Source organism: Dipodomys ordii, unplaced genomic scaffold (genome assembly GCF_000151885.1).
Source record: "Dipodomys ordii isolate 6190 unplaced genomic scaffold, Dord_2.0 Scaffold2, whole genome shotgun sequence".
Classification (NCBI taxonomy): domain Eukaryota; kingdom Metazoa; phylum Chordata; class Mammalia; order Rodentia; family Heteromyidae; genus Dipodomys; species Dipodomys ordii.
In genome coordinates, this window is record NW_012267218.1 from 29,129,816 (window position 1) to 29,148,744 (window position 18,929).

Sequence of the window (18,929 nt, forward strand, 5' to 3'; positions counted from 1 at the left end):
AGCCACCTTCCCAGCCCCTAATTTGCTTGAATTCTTAACCTAGGTAAACTATACTTGGGAATGATAAATGACTTACCTTATAAGAGTTTCAGGAAGATCAAGAATAGATAAATTGGTTAGGTTTACAAAGTTTAGTTAGCAGATAGTTTTAAAAATAATTTTAAGCTGGGCATTGGTGGCTAATGCCTGTAATCCTAGCTACTCAGGAGGCTGAGATCTGAGGATTGTGGTTCAAAGCCAGCCTGGGCGGGAAAGTCTGTGAGACTATTATCTTCAATAAACCACTAGAAAACCAGAAGTGGTGCTGTGGCTCAAGCGGTAGAGCGCTCACCTTGAGCTGAAGAATGCAAGGACAGCACCCAAGCCCAGAGTTCAAGCCTCACGACCGACAAAAAAAATAAAATTAAATTAAAAATGAAAATTAGCAACAGAATCCAATTGCTGTAACATGGAACATCACTGAACAACATTTACTTGGTAAGATAATTTGCTTCAGTTCTTTTAAGCATTGTGCTGATACAGTTTGGAACAACTAAAACAGAGTGCAAAGTGTGGTTAACTTCTAGAGAGTTGTGAGAATTTGAACACATCTTCTATAGACTTAAGTATGAGCTGAGAAGATGGTTTTATATACTTAATTCTTTAATAACTTTGGGCAAATACATTAAATTATATTGTTGCTCACTGTGCCAAGTAGAACCATTTCATCAATCCTCCACTTACCAGTTTCCCTTGGATCCACTTCTTATATGACTTATACTTTCCTTTTTCTAGTTTGGAAGGAAAATGGTTCCTTCTTGTCAGGTGGGTTGAGCTATCATAGTCCTTAAATCCACCCCTTCTCCCTTTTCTTTCTCCTTTTAGGACCCACAGTCCATGATTATAGATCCAACACTTACGTTTTATCCTTTTTCAAAATCCACAAGTAGAAAAGTTTCCTTTTAAAACCTTACCAGTGTGAGACGCCATCTTAGGTCTTTCTTCTCTCATGTGCAAGTTCCTTAAGACATAATTTTGTGACTTCCTTTCTCATGCACAGGTTCTGAAGAATTGAGTTTCTATTTTGCTTTTTAGATTTTAAATGATCAATGTAGTTGTACAAAAGAGTTATTATTCAACGAAGCAGTTTATGAATACAGTGCGCTCCACTCTCACCCCTTTCAACATTCTCACCCACTCATCCAGACCCACCCCTTCCCTTTCCTTAATTTTGTATATACATTGAATTATTGACAGTACTCGCCCCTTTCTTGTTTTCATTCACCTACCCCTTCTCCCCCTTGAAATTGTGCTTTTATAGCCCGCAAATGATTACTCAATCTTCTTGACTTCATCCTTCCTGGCATTTCTTTTGCACTTGACAGCTGATTATATTCCCTGTGTTGCTTCCTTCCTTGATCATTCATCTTCCTTAACTCTTCTCCTTCCTTTTCTCTCCTCCTTGGTCTGTGAGATGCTGTACTCCCATTTCTTCTCTTCTACAAACTGTTCTTTCCTCAGTTCCTTCCACAGCTGCTGCTTCTAACACACCAAGGCCCTGTCCTCTTCTCTTGGCAAACCTTTCCTGGACAATCTTGTTTATTCACCTTGTAGATCATTACATGAACAGTCACCAAGGTTGTATCCAGCTAGTATCTCTTTGTGAACTCTTAATCTAAGCTGTCAAATGCTCCTCCACAAAACTCACTTTCTTATGAGTGGTTTAGCCTTTACAAATTTGAAGTCAGTTATGAAATTCATGCTTTCCTCCAGGAGCACACTCACCTCCTCTGATCTCCTACGTCATCACCCCACCCCATACCTGCACTGCCTCCATCACTTCTTAGCTGAGTCTCATGCCAGTTGCTGTCAGGGATTCTCCCTGAAAAGACACCTCTGACTATGAAAATTCCCCAATCAAATACCTCTTAACTGTTTTAGGTTTATTCTTCTAGAATAAATCTAGATGTGTTAACTTGGCATTTAAGAACTTCATAGTTTGGATGTTAAATGTATACTTTTTAATCTTACAACAACTTGTATCAACTTTTTTTTCTATAGTTTATGTCTAAGGATATGGGTTTTCAGTCAGATTGCTAAATTTGAGTCCTTGTTGTTACCTTATCTTAGCTGTATGAGTATGGACAGGTTTCTTAATATCTCTGTTCACGTTTCCTCATCTATAACATAGGCATAAAAAAACATAGGGATTGTTGTAAAATCTGAACATTGAAAGTACCTGGCACATAAGCTCCAAGTGCTTCATTGAATAAATATTTACTGATACTTACATATATATATATGCATACACACACATACATCAGGAACTATTCCAAGGGTTGGGGGTATTACCAGTGAACAAAAATACCTGCTTTGTCTATTACCATCTGAAAAGTGTCCCCAGGTTTTTATAGAGCTATTCTGGATGATGGCATTTATTTTATGGCCAGCACAGATTTTCCTGGTTCCTACTGTATTTCAAACATGATTTAAGAAAGCCTTACAGGTACTTAATCCCCAATTTTCTGGGTCATTAATGAATTTTCTTTCATTTCAAAGAATTGTATGTGTTTGAAATTTGCTTTTGTGGCATCTAAGAGTTTACTTTGAATTTTAAATCATCAAGTATTGAAACGTACTTACTGTTCTCCAACTAGCACTGGACAGAGCAGGCAAACTGCAATTCTTATTTTCTAATCGGTGTTTCACAATGCTAAAGAACCTAATGCTGTTTTTTTAAACAAATACTACAGTAAGATAAAGTTACATTATACCACATTTAAAATCTCCCTCTCAGCATTTAACTTTGGGGGTATACTTTAACTATTCTATTCCTCGTATCTAGGCACAGCTCCATCAGAATGGCATGAAAATCTCTTAAGAATAAGGCTCACACAACAAAATTTTAAATAATGATCAAGGATTTTTTTATTCATTAAGTTTCAGTATCATTACAGAAAATGTTATGGTACAGAGTTGTTTAACATTATTTTGTCTTTGCTCTTGATTTCCACATGAATGCTGGTAACACTAATATCTGTACAAGATCAGTCTTTGATTTAGTTTTTTTTTTTGTTCTGTACAATTTTAAATGTGTCGATTAAAAAGGCTGTCAGCACTTAAGGAAGCATTTCCCCCCCCCCCAGTTTGTTTGTTCAAATAAAAGGTATCCAGTTACTGCCCAAGAGTCCTGTGCCGCGGCTGCTTGGGGGAGAGGCTTCCCTGGGTGCTCAGCAGGGAGGGTTCTGGACGCAGGGCCGCACCTCCACCCAGTCACTCTTCTTTTGGCACGGTGCACATAAACACGAGATACATGATAAAGAACAAGCAAAAGCTCTCTGTAAAGCGGTTATGAAGCATACTAAGAAGGGAAATCCAAGTGTTGCCTACGCTAGTATAAATAAGCAGACAGCCTTGATTTAAGAGAATAAGTAGTTGTATTTTAAAGATGAGAAAAACACAAGTTCTGCAGGCACCTACCGCTGTCTACTAAAAGCTATCGCTATCAGACCTAGCATTGAACACACAAAGCAATTTGCAAGAAAGGAAAAATTTTGCTTTGATATAATCAGAATAGAGTTGTCTGTTAAGATTTATTCTTAGGTGTTGTTTTCTTTAAAAGATATTTAAATTCATTTGAAATATAGTTCAAGATGTTGACTATACAGATCAACTTTTATCCAAATCAGAAAAACTAGCTGTGCCGTTGCATATTACAGGATACAGTCAATGATATGTGGACATGCATCGAAGCTTTCTCCTGCTGGTGACTATCATAGCCGCCCAATGACCATGACGTCCACCACCTCGCCCTTGTGAAGCTCCACATACTGCTCTGTCTTTGGAGGTAGCATCAGTAGTCCATTGGCGCTGCGCATGCTCATCAGACGGCTGCTCATCTGATTACCTGGAAGGAAAGTCTCTCATTACAGCAGCATTAGCATGATGGTATATGGATTTAGAACCCTTGGAGATTTAAAACACCCCACCCCCTCCCAGACAGAAATGCAGGGCTTCAAGAGGAAGAGAGAAAATCAAATTTCTCAGGATCTTTTTAGGTGGCTACATAGTATATCCTACACATTTTTGCTAAAACTTAAAAAAATAAACATTAGAAATACTTGTTTAGAAGGATAAAATTAGGAATTTATAGACTATGTAAAATGCCATAGAATTTCCCAGTTCAGGTTGAAGTGTTTTATGTGTCTGAAAAGAGAGGCTTCCAAAATCTGTTAATACAATAAGAATAACAACAGTAGCAGCTGCTATTTCTTTACCAAGTGCCGGACAGGGTAACAGGTACTTAACTATTTATGTGACTCTCATAGATTCAAAAATATCTAAGGTAACAGGCTTAGAGTACTGATAACGTAAGTTGGAAGCCAATTTGAATACAGGACTCTGAAAGCAAAGCCAATGTGCTTGGTAACCACATTAGCTGGCTGATGACTGCACTTGATATAGGATCTTTGTTTGAAGGATAATACTAATAATGATTTTGTGATATTGCATCCAAAGTTAGGCAAAATAGGACTAGAGAAGTTAGTGATAAAAGTTTGAGGTTTAGCTGAGTGCCAGTGGCTCATGCCTGTATATCCTAACTACGCAGGAGGCTGAGATCTGAGGATCACGGTTCAAAGCCAGCCTGGGTAGAAAAGTCCATGAGACTCTTATCTCCAAGAAACCAACAGAAAACAGGAAATGGCACTGTGGCTCAAGTGGTAGGGCACTTGCCTTGAGTTGAAGAGCTGAGGGACAGTGCCCAGGCCCAGAGTTCAAGCCTCACGACCAACAACAAAAAGTTTGAAGTCTAGAGCAGGTAACTACAGAGCACTGAACTAACAATAGTAATTTCTCTGTTTTTAAGATTTACCAATATTTAGGTACTATAGAGCTGCCAATACCACAGTATAAACTGCACTTTCATCAAAGAGGAGTGAAAGATGATACAGCAGCAGTGCCTTCCTTTTCCTACAACCCATGTTATACTCCAAATGGTGCTTGAAGTAACAGATCCAAATATTTAGTTCCTTTTCACATTTCAAATGTTTATATATAAAATATGGTTCAATGAAATTATTACAATTATTATATTTTTTGTGCTGGTCCTGGGGCTTGAATTCAGAGCCCCAGCACTGTTCCTGAGCTTTTGTGCTCTACCACTTGGGCCACAGCTCCAAGTCCAGCTTTTTGGTGGTTGATTGGAGACCTGCCCAGGATAGCCTTGAACCGTGATCCACAGATCTCAGCCTCCTGAATAGTTAGGTTTACAGGTGTGAGCCATCAGTACTTGGCTAACTTTTATTATTTTTAACTTGTCTTTTTTTATCATATACTGTTTAGGAATTTAGTTTGCTTAAACTTTCAAAAAGAGAAAGAATATAACAATTGAAAAATAAGTTATAACCAAGGAATAACATTTGATGTAACTTTCTCTTTTATGGCAGTACTGGGGTTTGAACTCAGGGTTTTACATTTATTAGGTAAGTACTCTACCACTTGATCCACACTCCTAGCCCTTTTTGCTTTAGGGTCTCATAAACTCTTTGCCTTTGGTGGTGGTTGGCTTTGGACCATGGTTCCCTAGCTCCACTTCTTTCATAGCTGGCATTATAAATCTGCACCACTACAACTGACTTGTTTATTTTTCTAGCGTGTGCGCGCGCGCACGTGTGTGTGTGTGTGTGTGTGTGTGTGTGTGTATGTGTGCTTTGGTTGGCCTTGAATTAAAATTCTGACACCTCTGTCTCCATGGATGGCCTTTAACTTTGTGATTTAACAGAATGAATGCCCAGGGATACCTGAGTGAATGACTCACCTGTACTTTGTGCCCAAGGCAGTGGCTCTTGGTGATGCCAAGTCAATATACACCGATGGTATTCTGGGCGGGGGTCCAGTTTCACATCACATGATAACTAAGGAATAAAGAAAAGAAGCAAATTTGGCCACATGACCATTTCTTAAAATTAGAAAGCTGGGGCTCTTGTGCAGAAGACACAGTAGGCACAGAAAATACCCTTAGAATTCTATGATTTCTTTCACTTCCCTCCTTGTTTTGAGGACAGGAAGCCAGAGGCAGAACTGCTCTAGTGAAAGAGAAAAGAAGGCTAAGAAGGACAGATTAAAAAGGTAATGTTTATGGGTTTATGAAGAGGGAGAGGCTGCTTGTGAAATGAGAAACTGAAGCAGTCATCTTTAATACTGAGACTGAAGGAGGTAGACCTAAACAAATCCAGTACTGTGTACTCATCAGTCCATCCATTATCCATCCATCCAATATTTACTGAGGACCTAATAATGTATTAGGCACTATTCAACTACCCATTTACAGAACTCTTTTCAACATAAAAAGGATCTTTCACTAGCCATTGGCTACATTTATATTTGCCAATAGGGTGACCTGCCGTCACGCCAAATCATTTTGTACCTTTCAATCTCTGTATGTTCTCCAACACTAAGTGGTTAGAGCTCCTCAAGGAGCTAGGCAACTGTTCCGCCACTGAGCTAGCTACACTCCAGCTCTCACTCACATGATGGTTTGGTTTGCTTGTGTTTTAGCAAGTTTTCTCCCTCAGCAGTGGTATTGATTTGTTCTTGATAGTACAGTAGAATCAGCACTGGACTGCAATGATAGGGACTCCTAGGTTCTTTTCCATTTCTTGCTAACTGCTGTTCTGTATTAGCAAGTTATTTTGTTGTCTTAAGACTATAGAATGCAAGCCGGGCGCCGGTGGCTCATGCCTGTAATCCTAGCTACTCAGGAGGCTGAGATCTGAGAATCGCGGTTCAAAGCCAGCCCGGGCAGGAAAGACCGTGAGACTCCTATCTCCAATAAACCACTAGAAAACTGGAAGTGGCGCTGTAGCTCAAGTGGTAGAGCGCTCGCCTTGAGCTGAAGAGCTGAGGGACAGCGCCCAAGCCCAGAGTTCAAGGCCCATGACCGACAAAAACAAAACAAAACAAAAAAAACCCTATAGGATGCAGTTCTTTTATATAATGGCTAAAAGGTCGTCAAGCTTTATTGTCCTAACATTTTTAAACTGCTACTTTCATCTAGTCTAAAGATGAACATTTTTTTTGTTTTAAGGGAAAACATTTATGTAAATTTAAGAAACAAAAGCCAACTGAATTAAGTTGAAGTGAATGACATCTTTTTTCATACCCTGTTGAGAAACAGAAATTCCTTTTGTAGTTATAAATGAAATGGACTGGATTTTGGGGTGATTTACTAAATGCAGAATACTTTAATAGCTAATATATTTATTTGTACTGACATTATTGTTCTAGTATATCACTTAATTTAAAAAGTACTTGTTTATGAGCTCCAGTGCTTCAGAGAACGATGCACCCAGGATAAATACACACATGTAAATAAAGCATTGTAAAAGATGAGTGTTTCGTTTGTGATAAAAATTGGTCAGTTCTGCGGACTGGGAATGTTCCCTTTGGTTCATTTATATATTTGCTTGGTACATGATAATCACTCAATAGAAAAAAAACCTGACTAGCTTTTGTAATATAGGGAATGGTCTACACAGAAACATCTGTGTGAGAGATTTAGTTAAAACAACAGCAGCAGCAACAAAAAACAGGTGTAGAGGATGAGAAGATAGGCCATGGGATAAAAATATACAAAGAACATTTAAAACTCAGTAAGGAAATGAATAATTCAGTTTCAAAAACTGGACAAAAATCTGACCAGAACACTTGATGTTAGGGATGTATCACAGATGAAAGTTAGGATATAAGATAATGTTCCACATCCAATGTCATTATGGTCCTGCTCATTAAAACAACACTGTAAGGCCAATACACATCCATTAGAAAAGCCAAATGTGGGGCTGGGAAGGTGGCTCAGTGGCAGACTGCTTGCCTTACATGCATGAGGCCCTGGGTTCGATTCCTCAGTACCACATAAGCAGAAAAAGCCGGAAGTGGCTCTGTGGCTCAAGTGGTAGAGTGCTAGCCTTGAGCTGAAGAGCTGAGGGACAGCTTCCAGGCCCAGAGTTCATGCCCCATGACCCCTGCCCCCCAAAAGCCAAATGTCCAGCATTCAGACACTATCAAACACTGACAGGGAAGTGTAGCAAGAGGTGCCTGCTTTTACTGCTTGTGGAAGAGCAAAATGGCACAGCCATTTTGGAGAAGTGACTGGCAGTGTCAACAAAGACATACTTTTAACATGATCGAGTAATCATACTTCATGGTATTTATACAAATGAAGTGAAAACATATGTCTACACAAAAGCCTGCACATGGATGTTTATGACAGCTTTACTGAAACTGCCAAAACTTGGAGGTAACCAAGATGTCCTCAGTGGATAAACAAACTAGGATAAATTCCAGACAATGATATATTATTCAACACTAAGATGAAATGAGCTATCAAGCCATGAAGACATGGAAGAAATTTAAATATATATTGCTAAGTAAAAGAAGTCTGTCTGAAAAGTTTATATACTATGTGGTTCCAAGAATATGGCATTTTAGGGGTGGAGATGGGGAACCTATGGAGCCAGGAAAATAATCAGGAGTTGGTGGAGGTGGGGAAGGAAAGGATTAATAGATAGCACATAAACAATTTTTATGACAGTGCAACTATTCTGTATAATATTGTAATGTAGATACATGTCATTAAGCGGTTGTCAAAACCAATATAACTTCTACTAAGAGTGAACCCTAAGGCTCAATAGCTATGTGCATCTGATCATATAAAATAATATTTAGTCGGGCGCCAGTGGCTCAAACCTGTAATCCTAGCTACTCAGGAGGCTGAGATCTGAGGATCTTGGTTCAAAGCCAGTCCAGGCAGGAAAATCTGTGAAATTCTTTTCTCCAATAAACCACCAGAAAACCGGAAGTGGCACTGTAGCTAACGTGGTAGAGTGCTAGCCTTGAGCTGATGAGCTGAGGGACAGCGCTCAGGCCCAGAGTTCAAGCCCCATGACCAAAAACAACAACAAAAATTATTGAAATGAACTCCAGGAAATGGAAACAATGTTTTTTCCCTTTTGTTGCTGTTTTTCTTTTCCTTTTGTCTTGTTTGTTCACTTACCTGTCTTTGGGAGGGCAAGGGAGGCACAGAAATGGTAGGACAAATGGTGAACATTTAAATGCAGCACTGCTACTCACTAGACAATGTGTTAAAAATGAACTACACAACTTTGGGTGAGGGTAGGAGGGAAAACCTAGGAGTGAGTGAAGGAAGGGGTGACATTGTTTAAAAAGAAATGTAATCTTTATCTGACTTATGTAACTGTAACCTCTCTGTATATCACCTTTATGTAATAATAACAATGCAAAGAAAGGACTCTGGGTGACAGCGATATGTTACTTTAGGTTAATCAATTTTGGGCAAACATTAGCATTCTTGTGCCAGATGTTGACAGTGGAGGAGACTGAGTATTGTGTGGGGAGGGGAAATGTGGGACTTTTCTGTTCTTTCTGTTCAATTTTTCTGTGGAGCTAAAATTGCTCTAAAACAAAAATTTACTAATAAAAAACAAAAGACTATTCTGTCTTTCCTCTTTGTCTAGTTCATCTTACAGAGAAATGATTCAAAGTGAATGAGAAGGGCTTCTCGGGATTTTTTTGCCTGTATCTTTCACGTGTGGAATTTACCATGCTAAGAAAGGAGGTGGTGATGGTGGAAACTTTTCAGGAAGGAGAAGAATCCCAGGCAGAAACAGGGAATTTTCTTTCATTTTGGAAACTGAGTAGGTTGGCACAATCAGAGTATGGGATAGGAAACAGGTGAAACTGGAGAGGAAAACTGAGGACATGGGATAGAGGGCCTCCTGTACCTTAGGAGGAGTTTAGAGTTAATCCTGATGAGCACTGAAGGATTTTCACTGAAGACAGGCAACTGATAAAAGAGGGGAAAGGAGGATGGTAGTTGGTAGAAGGGGTGAGATTAATAGTAATATAGTGCAAAAATGTGGTCATAGAACAATGAAATCCCCCTCTGAATAACTAAAGTGAGTTAATAAAATACAAAAGGGACTTAAAAGAGACAAGATTAGAAGAAGAGTACATTAAATAAGCTGAAAACTACAATACTATTATTATTTCCATTTAACCAAAAGCCAAAAGTGGAGCTATAGCTCAAATGGTCAGAGTGCTAGCCTTCAGTTCAGGCCCCAGGACTGGCAAAAAAAAAAGATTGAACCAAGCTTGTGGATTCCTTTCTTTTCTCTTTTCATTTTCCTTCCTTCACTCCTTCCTCCCTTGCTGTTTTTCTTAGGGTCTTACTATGCAGGATGGCCTTGAACTCATCCTCCTAAGTTCAGAGATTACAGGTCTACATTCTGCTAAAGGATTTTTAGAGTGAGTTAGAGTTGAAAAGTAAAATAAGAAGTTGAAAGTGTTCACAAATGTTTGATGTATTGTCTTACACATAACAGGCTTTAGGTAGGAGGAACAAAATGGTGAACCACAAGAACTTATAGAATGAAGTAGGGGTTATAAGAGCTTAAATTAGATTTTTTTTTTTATCTACTGCTTAAAAGGTACACCAGAGAGGACCCTGAGCTTATTTACTCTGTAAATCATCTAAAACTTATATCCATTCAAAGTCCTTACATATGTTGGTATGAATCAAATTCATGTTTCCAAAGTTTCTAGTTATATTTCTCATTTTGTAATCATTTGCAACCAATGTACTCTTTTTATGAATCATGTGCAGTTCTGTTCCTTTAAATTTCTATGTTTGAAATTGGTAAGTCATCTATAATATTCTCATGTGACAGGAATCCTATATCTTTTAATGTAGAACATTTCTCTTTATAACTGAAAAACCTTAGCAGTGTTCAAACAGAAACACTTTGTAGTTCATTGCTTATGACATCAGTCAGAAAGTATTCATCAGGTTCTTACAGCTGCAGAGCAGCAATGCTCACACGTTAGAGTAGTTTGGTGGAGATCCAACAAGAATGCATTCTTCCAAGACTGATTTAGTCCCATAGGAGACAAAGGTATTTTCCCTTCTTCTTTATCCTCTTTGCTCCTCCCTTCTCCCTCACCTGGTCCCCCATCCTTCTCCTTCCCCCTCTCCTCCTTTCTTCCTATTCTTTTTTTCTGGTGGTACTGGGGTTTGAACTCAGGGCCTAGCCCTTGCTAGGGAGGTGTTAAGCCATGCCCTCAGCCCTTTTTTGCCTTAGTTATTTTTCAGGTAGGGTCTTGAGTTTTTGCCTAGGGCAGGCCTCAGGCCATAATCATCCTACTTATGGCTCCTGAGTAGCTGGGACATGTGGTATCATACCCTGCGTTTTCCATTTCTTAATCACTGCATGAGGGAGGGTTTTTGTTTTTGCACGAGGGAATTTTTAATGGACTTACCTCAGTTATGATTCTAGAGACAAAAAGTTGAGAACAAGGGCAATATAGGGTGTTAAGATGGTATATCAGAGAATATGGTAAGATGTTCTCTTATGGTAAAACTATGTCAATAATTTGAATCATTAAATACTAGGATTATGTACTGAAAACCAGAAGTATTTCATTTCCAACTATAAAGCAAGCGGTTATTCTAAACTGATACTTATCTGAATGCTTTAATATAGAAGGGTGACATTTTATGTGCTGACATTAAATTAAAAAATATTATAAAGGTGATGTACAGAGAAGTTACAGTTACATAATCCAGTAATGAGTATATTCTTTTTGGACAATGTCGCTCCTTCCCTCATTCTCTCCATTTTTTCTCTCCTGTCCCCACCCTGTGCTGACCTTTTAAAAATAATGCAGGCTTCTTGCCCTATCTATAAGATGATGATATCAGAGTCCTAACATCCACCCCACTTCCCCAAAGTACTAAAGGACTGTGGCATCTATTTTGGAGAACAGTAATGAAAAGGTAAAAGCTGTAGGCTGTATGTTGCATCAGCAGAGACAGATCAGAAGATGTACCATACTTCCAGGTAGTAAATAGGGTTATGTCCTCAAGTGGCAGTCATGTCAGTGGAGGTATGGGAGTCATTTGGGGAGTTAAAAACAACAGGGACAAGTAGCAAAGCATACCTATGGACCATGTTGGCAGTTCCTGTGGTGCTGCTGTGGGAGAAAGGTATTTACTTGATTCTTGGACCAATTCCTAGTTCCCTGAATTGACGGGAAATAGGCAGCAAATGAATGGTGTATCAAGCATCATTCTGACTAGAGACCACCATCAATCAGATCATTGCTGTTAGGATGGATGACTGCCACAATGCCAGAAAGAGATACTAAATTTTAAAACAAGAAACGAATATAAGGATTTATAAGGGCTTTTCAGAGTCAGAGAATTCTTCTTACAAGACTTTGTTTTTTTCCTTGGTTTAGCAACCGTTACTATTAATGGTTTGTATAAATCTATGACTTTCTGACTTGATCAAAATAGTTAATTTCAAATAGGACTACCATTGTGAAGATTAGAAAAAAAACGGACTTTTAAAAAAAAGTTTTAGGAAAAGAGATCTCTTCATCCTTTTTCACCCCAGTAGTTAGAAGGTCAATGTTAAGACTGTATTAAGTCTAGATTTTGTTGTTGATTTAATGTATGTTCAGAGCAATGTTTTTGTTAATATTTCCTCTTCTATGTTTTCTGTTCTTCCTGTCAAACAGAATATTCTTTCATATCTGAATTTACTTCAGAACTCTTGAAAAGTAATGGTTTGGTGTAGTAGTTTATTGCTAAGAATGTTGCTCATGAGTAACAGAGAAAGTGAATAATATAATTAGTTGAGTAAGTTAAGTAGTGTTGGTGGAGAAGTGAACTATTTCCAAATGGTTTTTATATAGTACATATAATTCCTCAGTCTTGTTCGTCTTTTTTTTTTTTAACAATAAGATCACCCTTTCCTGAATCTCCAAGTTCTCTTTTTAGTTCTTTAGTTGTCTTTTTTTCTTGATTGTTTGAGATTTAATACTAGAGTCACAGGAAAAGTAAGCAGGTTAATTTCTGTACTCTGTGACTTTACACTGGAGAAAAGTAATTTTTATCCCTCAGTGCATACAGATTGGGTGTCGGTGATCTTGACTGCTTTGTTTAAAGGATTACATTATGTTCTCTGGACTCTTCTTATAGCCTTCTAGCTAAAGAAAATGATTCATTTTAGGAGTCATCTGGGGGGAAATTATGAGACTCTTTCTCTTACCTCACAAAGGGGAGAACAATATGTCATTCACCATTAACATGAATCCTATATGTTTACTTTGGATTAGAAAGCATATCCTTTCTTTTTTTAAATGAAGCTTCCACTTGAGTTTCTTGCTATTAGAAAACATTACCCTGGCTTTGATGATGGTTGGCCGAGGATCCAAGATGCCCTGCATCTTTCTCAGAGCAGGCACAACAAAGAGATTGCAGGTGACCACGGCTGATACAGGATTCCCTGAAAGTCAACCAAATAGTTATTTATATCATATCACATAAAGCTGTCAAACAATTACAGCCATCTGTACCTCTGGGTATTTAGGACATGTTAGAAATGATCCCACAATCAGTCTTCTTCTGAGACATCTTGCATCCAACAGGGTAAAAGAATAAAGGTACAGGGGTACTATCCATCACATGCCACAGAGGGGGTTAACATTTACTTTTGATAAAACAGAGAATGCTCATAACCAGCAGCTCTTTGACAATATTTTTGACAGCCATGTATTGAAACTCATTATCTGATATGTGTGTGTGTGTGTGGTGTGTGTGTGTGTGCAAAGCGAGGGACACTGGAGGTCAAATCCAGAGTCTGAGCCCTAGCCTCATACATTTTAAACCAGGCTAAATGTTTTATATATCTTCTTGATATTTTTAAAGTACTTAAAATCAGTGTAGAACTGTTAAGACTGGTTTCAAAAAATAGGAAAATGTAGATAAGCATAAGGAAATTTATCTATAATCAATTCTAGTCAGAAATGTCTTTAACTTTAAAAACAAGCACCAAATAAGTTCACATGGAGATAGATACTCTGGACTGAATTATGTCTTCTCCAATTCATATGAGTGTGCCCTAACCCCTAATGTGGCTGTATTTGGAAATAAGGCCCCTGGCGGGGTGGTTACAATTAAATGAGGACTTGAGGTTGAGTTAATCTTTTTTAATTGTAAAGGTGTTGTATGGAGGGGTTACAGATACATGTCAGGTACTGAGTACATTTCTTTTTGAACAGTGCCATCTCTTCCCTCATTTTCTCCTACTTTTCACCCTCCCGACTCCCCTTTCCCACAAGTTGTGTAGTTGACTTTCAACAAACATAGTGCCTAGTGAGTATCACTGCTGAATTAGTTCATCCTTTGTTTCACCAAAGTGCTGTTAATTTGATAGGACTGGTTTCAATATAGTAAGAAGACATTCCAGAAGTGTGTGTGCACAGAGGAAAGGTCGTGTGAGGGTGCAGAGGGACAGTGGCTGACCACACATCAGGAAGAAGAGCCTCCCAGGAAACACCACCATGGGTACCTTGATTTTGGACTTTTATTTAAACTATTCAGTCTGTGGTACTGTTATGGATGCTAGAGCAAATTCCTACACATACCAACTTCTTGTTAAGTTATAAAAAGGATTTAAGAAATTCAAATGTAATTCTGTAGGAAAATAATCTAAATGTGTCACATACTTCAAAAGGAGGAGGTTGGACTATATGATTCTTAAGATTCTAATTCTGAAGTCCTAATTTTATTCTTTTTGACAGATGAATGTGTATGTGTATATTTATGTATGTATATATATATGTATGTGTAAACTAGTGGAGGAAAATGGGTTTATGAGATTTTTGTGTTCCCTTTCCTGAAGTGCTGTTAATTCCATCCTCAAAGTAAAAGAAAGGCAATGATCAGATTAGTCTATTATTAGATAAAATCATATTTTCAATTCTCTTCTACCACAAAATAACTGAGATCAGGTTTTAGTTTAGTTTTTTTTTTTTTGGTCCATGCCGGGGCTTGAACTCAGGGCCTGGGCTCTGTCCCTGAGCTCTTTCACTCAAGGCTAGCCCTCTACCACTTTGAGCCACAGTGCCACTTCCTTTTTTTTTTTTTTTTTAGTGGTTAATTGGAGATAAGAGTCTTATGGGGACTTTTCTGCCTGGGCTGGCTTCGAACCATGACTCTCAAATCTCAGCCTCCTGAGTAGCTAGGATTACTGGCATGAGCCACCAGCATCCAGCTGAGAGTAGGTTTTTCTTTTTAGGTTGTAGAAAGGGATCAACTGATATTAATAATTTTTAATTGAAAAATGAGATGTTCAATAGAACAGGTTTTTTTCTTTTGAGGTGAGGTCTCACTATTGCGCAGTCTCACCTTACACTTGCTATGTAGTTTATCAGACTGACTTCAAACTTACAATGCTCTTTATCCTCTCAAGTGCTGATACTATAGGTGTGCACAATCATGCTCCTCAAATACATTCAAATACATATAATACATTCTTAGTATTACTTTTCCCTTGCCTCAAATATATTACCAATGATTATACAATTCCTATACTACTACCCTATACAGCTACTGTTAAAATGAGTTGCTCTATATAAGGGAAAAAACTAGAAGAATGTCAAAAAGTTATAATAGTTTCTCTGGGTGGTAGAAGAAATTATAGATAGTTATTTATGCTCATATATAGTGGACATGTATTATTATAATTTTTAAAAGTTGGCAAGTAAATATAAAAAACTATTACATTTGTTATAATTAAACTTACTGAAAACCTTTAAGTTGATAGCCTTCAAGAAAATAGAATTATACTTAGAAGTTGAGAATTCTTACAAATGGAATTACTTGCTGTTTCTAGAATCTGAACATGTGAGTTGTTGCTGCTTTCTTTTGGTTCATTCAGGATGAACAGAGTGAGTTTCAAATCAGTTTGCAGATAGCTTTTAATTTTGTATTTTCTTTGGCAGATGAATTGTTTCACTAGAAATGTTAAAATAGGTTCCCACGAAAGTTTTCTTTGTAGGGCTGAGGTAAGATGGGAGAAGTACAATACCTGCCTAGCAAGTATAGGTCCCTGAGTTCAAACCCTCATATATACACATACACACTGATACACTGTCACTGATGGTCTGCACGTTAAGCCATGTCTTCTGAAGACAAAGTACAGAGTCTCTTCCAAGAAAAATATAGGTAAGAGAAGGCCCTCCCCCCTTTTATTTTGTTGGTTGTGGGGCTTGAACTCTGGGCCTGGGTGCTGTGCCTCAGCTCTTCAGCTCAAGGCTAGCACTCTACCACTTGAGCCAAAACCCCACTTCTTGTTTTCTGGTGATTTACTGGAGACTTTCCTGCCAGTGCTGGCTCTGAACCACAATCTTTAGATCTCAGCCTCTGGAGTAGTTAGGATAACAGGCGTGAGCCACCAGCGCCTGGCCCCATTTTGTAATATGATTTTTATGGTATCCAAGGAAATAGTAAAGGCCTCCAGGAATCTCGGGCCATCCTTTTTTTTGTCCTGGTATTGGGGCTTGAACTCAGGGACTAGGTGCTGTCCCCAAGCTTTTTATTCAAGGTAGTGCCCTAATACTGAGCTAGAGCTCCATTTCCAGTTTTTTGATGGTTATAAGATTCGGAGATAAGATTCTCATGGACTTTGAACCTTGATACATAGATCTCAGCCTCCTGAGTAGCTAGGCTTCAGGCATGAGCCATCAGAACCTGGCTCCATAGATATATTTTAAAGGCTCTTTTAGGGCTGGGAAGTTGGCTCAGTGGTAGAGAGTGCTTGCCTTGCATGCATGAGGCCCTGGGTTCCATTCCTCAGCACCACATAAGCAGAAAAAAGCTGGAAATGGTACTGTGGCTCAAGTGGTAGGGTGCTAGCCTTGAGCTGAAGAGCTGAGGGACAGCACCCAGGCCAAGAGTTCAGGCCCCACAACCAATCAAAAAAAAAAAAAAGGCTGTTTTATTTAAATATTTTACATGATGGAATTTAATGTTAGGGGATTATAATGTTGTTAAAGTTTAAAAATGTTTTACCTGACTCTTATTTTTCTATATTTGAGATTTACTTAATATAAAAAGCAAATAAATAGCCCACACCGATGAGATTTGTGACTGAAAGGAATAAGTAGGTTATTTTTTGAAGAAATCTATCTAAGAAACAGGGACTTGGACAGAAATATTAGAGTGTAATTTTAAGTCAAAAAAGAAGTAGATACATAAAAGTTCTAAAGTGCTTTAAAAATTATTGGTATCAAGCCTTTAAATACAGGGCCAATAAAGTAATAAACAATAATTAGACAATCCTTGTCAATTGAACCACATTATTTTTTCTATAATCTGAACATGTGGGTTTTTGCTCAGATGGGAGCAAGGGTGGTGATGCAGACATCAGGCTGATGATGTGTGGAATGTGGCTGAGATGCATCAGGACCAGTGGACGGAGAGGTGCATCTCCCTAGTAGCCTCAAATCTTATAAGTAGACACAGCAATTGTTTTTAAAAATTGTTTTGTTTAGACACAGGGTCTTGCTATGTAGTCCATGATGGTCTCCAATTTATGGTCCTCCTGCCTTATTCTCCCCAATGCTGGAATTCATTATTCGCTTATTTGTATTTTTCAATCTTTTTTTTTTTTTTGGTCGTGGGGCCTGAACTCTGGTCCTGGGTGCTGCCCTCAGCTCTTCAGCTCAAGGCTAACACTCTACCATTTGAGCCACAGTGCCACTTCCTTTCCTGCCTAGACTGGCTTTGAACCACAATCTTCAGATCTTAGCCTCCTCAGTAGCTCAATCTAGCATTTTTTATGGATAGCTCAAGCAAGGGCTTTGGCTCTTTGATCACGGTACTTCTAGTTGTGAAAAATGATTAGCCTGCTACCTGTGACCAATTTCCTATAAAGAAAAGGTAGGTGCCCTAGAAGATCTAGTGACAGTGAACATTTTATTATCATCTTAGGGTTTGGAATGTTCTACAGAAGCATTATCCCATTTTATAGAAGAAATGGTTTCAGAGGGTGAAGTGATTTGTCAGAAAAGCTGGGACTTAAGTCCCAATGCTTTTAGATTCCAAATCAATTAATCTGATTGGTAACTGGATCTGAGAAGTCCAAAAATTTGGGGATAATATTTTTCAGAAAAAGTGGAAAACATCTCAGAGTTCTTACCTGGTAGTGCAAAAATAATTTTTCTTACACCATCAATATCCAAAGTTGCAAATGTTGTTGGCAAACTAGAAGAAAAATTAAAATGCTTGTTAGTGATTATAAAGGAACAGAAGTAAATGAAGTGTTCCTATGTTGCTCTTCATAAAGATCACCTATCATATAAAACCACTGCTCTGTTGACTTGCCTTCAGATCTTTATACTCTGAAGTACTTCAGAAGCATCGGAATGATTTTGCTTTCAGAATCTTCTGTTTCCTTTTCTTTTTCTTGTCAGTGCCACAGAAACATTCCAAATTCTTAAGTTTCCCTTCTACTTAGCAAGTCTGTATTATTTTTGCTGGTGATTTATAATAATCATTCTTATTATGAGAAGACTTGATCATATCTGTCTAATTGCTTCTTGTTTAAAGTATTATCCTTTTAATATTATACTTAACAGTATAAATGAAACATATCAAAATCAGCTTTTGAAATATACAAATAAATAAAATACTATAGCGATAACAAGATAGCAATTAAGAATATTGTCAGATATGCTTTCTCAAGATTATGACATAAACTCTTATCACAGCGATGGGTAGGATAAGTGGTTTGGAGGGAGTAACTAATTGGGAAGAGTGATTTTTTTCTATTAATTGCCCTTATGTAAGATTTTAGCTATCAATATCATTATGCTTATTATATTAAACTTGAGTGATGAAGAATTCTTCGGGAATGTTACAACTCCCATATTGGTAAAATTTTATTCTTTTTTGGGGGGATCCGGTAGTGGCCCTGAACTCTGGGCCTGGGCACTGTCCCTCAGCTCTTCAGCTCAAGGCTAGCACTCTACCACTTGAGCCACAGCGCCACTTCTGGCTTTTTTTTCCTGCTTATGTGGTG

The 18,929-nt window shown here is 38.1% G+C and overlaps 1 protein-coding gene across 1 annotated transcript in view; it reads right to left on the reverse strand.

Annotated features, from left to right (window-relative positions):
- Positions 1-2,882: 2,882 nt before the first annotated feature.
- Positions 2,883-18,929, reverse strand: part of Gphn (gephyrin) — a 397,524-nt gene continuing 381,477 nt past the window's right edge. The window contains exons 20-23 of the mRNA XM_013016472.1: positions 18,048-18,112; positions 13,246-13,349; positions 5,798-5,894; positions 2,883-3,886 (exon numbers count right to left, since the gene is read on the reverse strand). Coding sequence (XP_012871926.1) covers positions 3,753-3,886; positions 5,798-5,894; positions 13,246-13,349; positions 18,048-18,112 — 400 coding nt within the window. The 3' untranslated portion in view covers positions 2,883-3,752. The remainder of the gene's footprint in view (positions 3,887-5,797; positions 5,895-13,245; positions 13,350-18,047; positions 18,113-18,929) is intronic.